At 26.6% G+C, this 9,652-nt stretch overlaps 1 protein-coding gene across 2 annotated transcripts; it reads left to right on the forward strand.

Annotated features, from left to right (window-relative positions):
* The first annotated feature begins 573 nt into the window (after positions 1-573).
* LOC100169004 (proteasome activator complex subunit 3) lies at positions 574-5,421 on the forward strand. Of its 2 annotated transcripts, none has more exons than XM_029489640.1 (6): positions 574-804; positions 1,131-1,163; positions 1,691-1,839; positions 1,989-2,145; positions 2,215-2,385; positions 2,783-2,877. In XM_029489640.1, exons 1-6 carry the CDS (start codon positions 778-780, stop codon positions 2,852-2,854), a joined length of 609 nt encoding a protein of 202 aa, XP_029345500.1. In that variant the 5' UTR covers positions 574-777; the 3' UTR covers positions 2,855-2,877. The 2 variants fall into 2 exon arrangements, with proteins under 2 accessions (XP_029345500.1, XP_001950808.1); XM_001950773.5 differs by lacking the exon at positions 2,783-2,877 and adding an exon at positions 5,053-5,421 and having other exon boundaries at positions 577-804.
* The last annotated feature ends 4,231 nt before the right edge of the window (positions 5,422-9,652 follow it).

Genomic DNA, 9,652 nt, shown 5'->3' on the forward strand with positions numbered 1-9,652 from the left:
GTTTTTAGAACTGGGGAGTTAGATAAAACAAAAATCGGATTATTCAATACCGAGTAGATCATTAAATAATAGAATTCGTGAAAATAGTCCAGTCCATACAATGGATAGTATACTAATTATTACTCTTTACCGTAGAACCTATAGAATATAGATTATAATATAATTTGATTATTATGAATTGAAGATATTATTTTATTAGAAAAATAAATTACTAAAATCGAATGAATAAGTTTTGTCTCTTGGTTCCACACATGATAAAAGAAACATGTAATTAACTTAACTATACAATAATGATAATTAACTTTAAAAAGTTAAGTTAAGACAATACAAAATTTAACTGAATAAGTTAATAAGTTAAAAACCAAAAAAACTAACTAGTTAAGTTAAAAAGTTAAAAAGATTACTAAAATTAATAAGTTAAAGATACTATCTTAAATCGTGGTGAATATTGAATTTATTTTATTTCAAAATATGACAACGTAACGCTATCTGTATGGAAAAACGAGAAATGTTTGTATACCGTAACCGTGATAACATAACCTGAAAATAATTTGAAAATGTTTAAACCTATCATTCAATAGAGAATACGGCCAATACGTTCATCACTCGTTTCTCATGGCAATTGCTTTTGTTTTATAAAATCTTTTATTATTTACAAGAGCAGGCTACCTTCGTTGTTTGATTACAAATTACGTTTTAAAATACCGTAATATTCGAATCGTTTCCATCCGAATTCATTCAACTATCAATCACCATATTGTTCACTCGCTGAAAACCATGGCTCAGACTGAAGCTGCAAAGAAGGTAAATAAATTAATATACCTATCGTCTGTATAACCAGTTGAAAATAATCAATACATGATTGGTGAATTGAACAGATGTTGAAAATTTGTATAGATCGTTTTAGACATTTAATGCGATATCCATGTAACTAGTCCCCAACATGGATACCTAATCATCAGTTAAAATAACTTGTAATGAAAATTCTTCACAATTTAATTTCGTGAAAATGTCCATTACAAACGACTGAATTTTTGGTTGCAAACATTCTTCATTTCAGAAATCAAATATTATTTTTTCTCGACATTAAATTGTATAATATTCACAATTTATTTGTTTATGTTTTTTAGGCCAAAGAATTCCATGAAACACTGAAGGTTGACGTATGTATTGAAACTATTTTTACTTGTAAGATGAAATTTACCTGTAGTTCTCTACCATTTTTGTCTAAATTAATTTTAAAATTAAATAATATTATTGTGTTCCAAAAAGCAACAATTTTAGTATGCTTTACTCATTTGTATAGTCTCCTATTACTTATTGATTATTCCTATGACAAACATGATTTGTATGTTATGTCATAGGTACATTTCAAATAATTATATTTTAAAATAGTCACTGTGAACAAAATGTTTCTATATTTATTATTTTTAAGTTGTAAGAGTTTAAACTATTGAACATTTTTGTAATACCTGATTATTCGATCAACATTTTATTTTATATTTTAATCGTTAAGACTAAATTTAGTTTAATACAATGCTTAAATAATAAATCAATAGGTATTTTCAACTACAATTTGAATGGAACTTATAGCAACGATAATTATATTAATCTAAAACAATGTTTTAATAATAGTTTTTGTTTTTAAAATACTAAATACTAATACTTGTTTTTTATGTTAAAATTATAGGCAGAGAATCGTATAGTTCAAAAATTTCCTGAGCGAATAGTACATCTAAATGAGTTACTCAAAATGCCCGAGTTTCGTATTGCTGCAACTGATATAAAATGTAAATTAGAAATCCCCACAATTATTAAAGTAGAAAACAATGTAAACAAGTAAGTTAAAAAATTATGAGTACTTTAAAAAGCAATCACTACTAATTAATGTGCTCTGTTTTAATCTTTTACTCTTATAAACAAAAAAAAGCTATAAATATAGTATTTGATGTAAGATTATCAAAAGTTTAAACAATTTTTTATTTTAGTTGCGAGGGAAAAACTCAAGGAAAAAGGCCACGGTTAGATTCAAATTCACATGATACAATTCCAGGACAAATGCTCATACCAGCCAATAAAAAAATTGTTGAAGTCATTAAAATTCTTAAACCCAATATCAAACAATTAGCTGAAGACACCAATGCTGTTTGTGAAATATTTTTTATATTTACATAGTTAATTGTCACAATTACTTTTATTAATCTTTATTTTCAGTTAAAAATGTGGGTATCATTATTAATACCTAAAATTGAAGATGGCAACAATTTTGGAGTATCCGTGCAAGAAGATACTCTTGCTGAGATACAGCAGGTTGAGGTAGAAGCAACCAATTATCTTGAACAAATATCTCGCTATTATGCATCTCGTGGTAAACTTATCTCCAAGGTATGTATTAGTTTTAATATTTCAAATTATGTACAATGTGGTCAGTGTTGGGTAGTAACGTAGTTACACTTTTCAGTAATGTTAAGTAACTTTGTTATTATTATTTTGGATAACGCAAGAGTAACTACGTTAATTATTTAAAAGTAACTTAGCAGAAGAATGGGTTACATTATAAATTTATTTTTATTTTTTTGGTGGGGGGGGGATATATTGCGGCGCTAATTCACGACAGTCCCCCTCCTCGCATCCACATCAGAAAATGTAATTATATTAATAATTTAAGTAGGTATTTATGTAATTACAATATTTTGTCTTGATATTATTTTTAATTCAATTAATTATAATCATCGATTACAGTCTTTAAGGGCAGCAACTGATATAGTTTATTTATTTTTAGATCATATTTGATAAAATATGTACATTGACATACGGACAGACGGTCGTGTATGGATTACTGCTAATAACATAAGAATAACATCATTGTAACTAATTACTTTTGAGTAAAAAATTTAATGAGACACATTACTTTTGTACTTGAGTAACTAACAAGTAATCTAGTTACCTATTTTATTTTGTTACTAGTAATGTAACTTAGTTCCTTTTAAAAAGTAACTTACCCTACACTGAATGTGGTGTAGTTTGTGTTTTTAAAATATCACAATAGGCCAATTGGTTTTAATTAATCAATGTAACTATTACATTCTGTTAATATGAGCAAAACATTTTGAAAGAAAAATATTTTTGATTTTGGGATTTTTATAAATTAAAATTGATAATTTTAAGAACAAAAATAAACTATGTCCAACGTTCATACTTGTATGGTCAAGATCCTTAATAAAAATTATATTCCAGTTTATGGGTTAATTTACAGGATATGTATGCTAAAATTATACTTTATTTATACGGAATTACCGTTACCTACAAAATTATATAATTTCTGTATTGGGTCTAAAAATAGTAATTTATTTATTATTTTGTTAAAGAGTTTTTGGTTCACACCAAAATATTAATAAATTGTAATATAACTTTTAAAATAGATTATTTTTTGCTCATAACATATAGTTTATTTAATGGTTGATAAAAAAAATTCCAATTTCCTTCGGGTTAAAATAATTCTGATCCCATACAGTTCTGACTAAAATGTTGCAATGTCTTTATTTAAGTTTATAATTATACTAATAATATTGTTAATAATTTTGATACTATTATTCTTCCTGCTATTTAATGTATGTTGCAAAAATAAAAGTTATATATCAGTAATTTCAGATGATAGCAATTAAATGATAAGATTTGGACTTAGATGTTTGCCAATCAGATAGATACAACAATTCCTTCAATAATATAAATATACTAGTCTACATTATCTTAAAGATTAATAACAATAAAGAATTTTGTGAAATAACAAGATAAATATATTGAGATAATAAACATAGTTCTATACTAGATTATCTAGACAATTTTGAAGTAAAATTTTATTTTATTTCCAACAATATCACTGAAAGAAACATAGCTATGTATAATACCGTATTAAGAGGACGTTATACTCGCATGTGTTGTCTGCGTCGTTACAAGTGCGTAACATAACAAATTCTACGCTCAACAGAGCACGTGTAGCTCCGTTGGCTTAAAAATTAGAGTGAATTGTTGACCTCTTATCATATCTAAAGGTAAGATTATTATGTAGACAACCTCATAGGCTTTTTAGTGTATATTAATTTTTAAGCGAGTTATGAGTACTTTAAGATGTACAAACAATTTACAATTTAAAAATACTCATAGCTCACTTAAAATTAAAATTTAATAAAAAGCCGATGAGGTTGTCTAGATAATAATATTGCCTTTAGATTTTATAAGAGGTCAATAATTCACTCTATTTTTAAACCAACAGAGCTACACGTGTTCTGCTGAGCGTAGAATTCGCTATGTTACGTACTTGTAAGACGGATACAATACATGCGGTTGTAACGTCCTCATAACTATGTTTTTTATTGAAACAAAATAAATACCTTTTTTTTTTTTTTTCTTTTTTTAGTTTGCAACCGACGGCGCCGCGGGAATTGCTTGCGCATTACTTCCGCGACGCCGCCATCGTTTATTGAAATAAATCAACAATTTATACATACGGAGGGGGTAAACGGGACGATGCCCCGACTTTCCCCCTCAAACAAAATAAATACCTACATTTTATAAAAGTAACTTTTTTGTATGAGTTTGAATATAATATACATTTTTTTTTTCAAATAAACAATGTAAATAAAATTTACAATAAGCAAAGTGTATTCTAAGAGCCTTTAGGTATAAAAGGGGTTTAATTAAGGAGTCGCCCATTATTTACACTTAACTTGATTAGAATATAATATGCATTTAAGACATATAATATATTATTATGCTTAAATTTAAATAATTATAATAATTTTAAATACTAAATAATTACTATTAAAATATTCAATGTAAAGTTTGATTTTAGATATAATTGTTTTAATTAAACTTATAAAAATGAATCAATTTATAACACAAACAAAACTATAAAATAATATATTATATTATATTATATTATATTAAAGAAATATTTAATTGATAGGTAACAATTTATAACAAGTTAATTACATTATTAGTTTTAGATTAAAGAAAAATTAGTAAGATTTAATAATTTAAACACATTTTTAGGTTTGCAAGTACCCGTATATTGAAGACTACCGGTGTGCTGTTGAAGAATTGGACGAAAGGCAATACTTATCCATGTCCCTTACCATGCATGAAATTCGTAATCGCTACTCAACATTGCATGATATAGTCATCAAAAACTTTGACAAAATAAAAAAGCCACGGTCATCTAACACTGACAGTCTATATTAAATGCAGTAAAACCTTATTCAAAACTTTAAAATTTAAATTTATACCCTTATCATTCCTTTAAAAAATGTTCAGATTTGTGTCAAAAATATAAGCAGCATTTTTAGCATTAAGAATAAAGTCTTATACAAGATGTTATATTCAGTTTAACATTAAAGATGTGCAGGGTAATAATAGTATATCTTTAATGTTTGTAATTTACATTCATCCTATCCTATTAAATTCTAGATTTACAAGAACTTGACAATATAATATGACATAGATAATAATAATATTGTAATGATACGTTTTTCTACGCTTCCCTGTTACTACTGTATTATATTAAGGTTTTTAAAATATTTAAGTTTGTCTACAATTTATTTGTATAAACAATTTTTACCAGTTTTCTTACATTTGTATACTATTTTTTTTAAAGTTTTATATTAGTAGAGATAATGAGATGCTTTATTTTCTGATTGAAATCAAACAAAGATTAGCTTAAAATATAATATCGTAAAAGATTAAAAAAAAAAAGGTTCCTATACAATTATTGTATTTAATGTTTTTATTTTGCTAAAATCTCTAAACTATTACCACATCTATTTCTGTTAAAAATAACTGATTAAACTTAATGTTAGTATAATAGCTTAATTTTATCTTAATGGATTAATTTACATCCTATTTTTTTTTTTTATATAAAATAAAAGTAAAGGTATTGATGTTTAGCATATTATTGGGAATTATCAACCATACAAGTCAGATACCACATTTTATTCTATTAATTTATAGTAAGTTTAGACCTAAATAATGCTGTTCAAAAACCACATTTTATGGGTACCATTGTTATTAGTTAATTACTTACATGACTTGTTGATGAAATACAATTAACATTTTCTCGTTTAGATACCCATAGGAGTATATTTTAGAGAAATTTGATAATAAGTTAATGATTCCTTTAATTTATTGAATATTTCTGAAAAATTCATTAAATAAGTACAAAATAGATTGAGTTTAAACTGTGGTACAACTATACGAATGATAAGTGTTGCCAAAATATTAAGACTTATTGTTGAAGATAAATGGTAATTTGCCAAAATGCCAACTGAACACTAAAATCATTTTAATCACTTAGGTAAAAACTGTAATTATAAAAATCATAATATGTAAACATTAATTTAAGTCTAAAATTTGAATATAAGTTAGGTGTTCAAATGCTACATTTTAAAATTTTGAATTATTTAAATATGTATTACATAATCAATGTCAGTACTCCTGTGCTTCTATTTTTAATTAACCAACCAATACTATATTCAATTTACAGTTTAAGCAGCTTAACGTTGTAGGTTTATTGTTGTTTTAAACCCAAGTCACCCCACCCTTTCGTTTGTACTACTGTAGTAGTTACTAGTTGGGTACTTGGGTTGCAGTCAGTGGTAAAATTAGGGGAGCTTAGCCCCTCCCCCAAAAAAAGTCCCTTATTGATTTAGATATAAGCCCTCTATGGGTTATTTATTCATTAATAATTTTTTTAGGTGGGCTTTAGCCCCCCCAGAATTGTAACCCTAATTTTGTCTATGATTGTAGTACAGAATAATTGGTATACTGTTAACACCTAGTTATAATATTTCCAATTCTACTTACAACATCCATATTTCATACAACTTGCCTTTCTATTAAGTAAATAATAATTATAAATTTAATTTCATGTTTTTATGTTACAGTTATATTACATTCAAAGTCGTTGGACTAATAACGATTTATCAAGCTGTATAGTTTTCTTTCAGCTTGAAGGGAGGGTACATGAGGAACACCAAATCTATAAAATAAAAATATGTTTCTTTTTACTAACGAGAATAATTCTGTTATACCTACATAATTATCATACCTATAGTGTATGAAGTAAACTATTAATATATTATTATCCCTCGTGTTTCAATGTTTTGAATAAACCGATTTAAACATTAAATAAATATTTGGTCAGGTGCTCTTTAAAACAAGGACTAAATAATCAAAACAAAATACCTAAAATAAATATGTGTTTAATTATAATTTATAACTAATTTATTAGTTGTTACTAGAAAAAAAACGTATTTAGTTGAGCCTATTTTATTATTTATTTGCCTCGATAAACTTTTAGGAATTATGTTTAATAAATATAGCTTGTAAACAGTATACCTATATCTATCGTCAAACTGGTAAACTTTGGGCTTCTTAGGTCTCGGACTAGGTACATTATAATATTGTCTTAGTGACTTAGTCCGAGGCTTAGGCTAAAAACAGATTTTGTTTTTCACGCAATAACAGCGTTGTTTCATGTAAGAATCACACTTAAATCGTTATCATCTACGTTACAAAAATCTATAGAAATCATCAACGTCCAAACTTAAGCATCGTCACTCATCATGTTTATAGGTACGCATCAGTGCGTCACCGAGCAACCGAGAGGGGATTGCGCCTGCTGTCTGCACGGACGGCGGCTAATACGTCGTATAATATTTTATTTAGTGACTTAGACAGTGCTGCATCTAGACATTTTGCGCCTCGGTGCATAAAAAAATTGGCGCCCTCTGAGCCCCGGTGAAAAAAAATCGTTCCCCCCTAAGGGGCCTACCCACGGAAAATACGGGAGATAGATCCTCATTAACCTTTTAGATTTTGAGCACAGAAAAGAATATAAAAATTTGTTTTACAATGTGTGCTCGTTTTAAAAATATTGTTTAGTAATTGCTTGATCCTCTCTCTGCAAAGATACATTTGAATTTATGTCACTTAAACCTAGCTTATAATTCATCATATAAGCTGTATTTTTTAAACATATTTAAGTAGGTACTTCATGAATAAATAAAATAACATTATATAAAACTATAAAATTAATATTATTTAAAAAAAAATCAAACAGCATAATACTATATATATAATACTATTACCTATACTAAATTATATTATAATAATGTTATTAAAATAATTAAAATCATAACATTTTAATAATACACAAGTAAACAAATTTCTGACCACAACATTTTGGCGCCCGGGGCAGTTGTACCCAGCGCCCACCCTCTCAAAATGTGGCCCTGGACTTAGATTTTGAAGGATTTAGTGACTCTTGCAGTCATAATATTCTACATAATAAACAGAATTTAATATTTTACCATTTACTTTACAAGTCTTATAAGTTAATAACTTAAAGTTTTAATATAATATGTTACATATTATTAAGTCCGGAATTGTACATTTCGCAAGTGTAGTAGTGATTTTTGTACATTTTGCGTGATCTGTATAAAGTAGATAAATTTGCTTATACAATTCGTGATGTCGATGTGCACAACGATCACTGTACACAATTATCTAATGACGACACTTAAAAATTATCTAAACGATTTTACAATATATTGTAGACACCTACTGCGTTGTTCAGAAATATAACTTTAATCCGGACTAAACGCTGCAGAATTTCAACATTTGTTGGTAAGATTACACAATAAAAAATTAGCGCAGTTGAAAATAATTTTAATTTTAAAAGTTAATTCCGAGTTAATTCGTGCAAAAAATTAAAAATATTTATTTAAATGCAAATTCAATGTCTGTAGATAATGAAGAAAATTACAAAAATAACAAATAACGTACCTATTTACAAGCAATACAAGCTAAATATTGAAAAAATACGAAATCATTAGAAAATAACAGACTCTTAGACATTTGAATCGCTACGACAGCGACATTGCTAAAATAGATAATAAGTGAAATTAATGAATGCATTTTTCCATTAGATACATAGAACAGAAAATAATGAAGTTGAAATATATTGTATACCTATATAAATATATAATGATGAAATGTATGATATTCTTAATAATAGTCACATTAATAATATGGTGGATTACATAAAATGATTTATAATTTAATAAATAATTACATTAATGTAGATTATATATCACGTCTTATTATTACATTATTTTTAAACAATTGTGTAAGGTGTTTAAAAAAATTATAAAAAAAAGGTGGGGAAGTGGATGTCGCTCTGCTGTACAGTAGATTACAAGTGGGTTACTGTATAATGGATAGTATTAAATTTGAATTCAATGATATAATATCACTGTATAAGAAAAACGATTCTGAGTGGAGACGGTTCGTCAGTCTAGGTATTAGACATACCTATTATAGGTATACTTATCTATAGTATTAAAAAAAAATTGACCTATAATAGGTACCTATTAATAATAAATTCCAAATTAATCATATCACAATATCAATCGGGTAACGCGTTATACATCAACAACAAACCGTGGTACTATCATAGATATATAATAGTATACTTTAGAAGTTTCAAGTACCAACAAATAATATTATACAACCATTACAATCACAACAAAATAACTAAAATAGTTATTCCAGGTTTATTAATATGTAATTTCGTCCAAATTTGAAATTAAAATTA

The sequence above is a fragment of the Acyrthosiphon pisum genome, chromosome A2 (genome assembly GCF_005508785.2).
Source record: "Acyrthosiphon pisum isolate AL4f chromosome A2, pea_aphid_22Mar2018_4r6ur, whole genome shotgun sequence".
Taxonomy (NCBI): Eukaryota; Metazoa; Arthropoda; class Insecta; order Hemiptera; family Aphididae; genus Acyrthosiphon; species Acyrthosiphon pisum.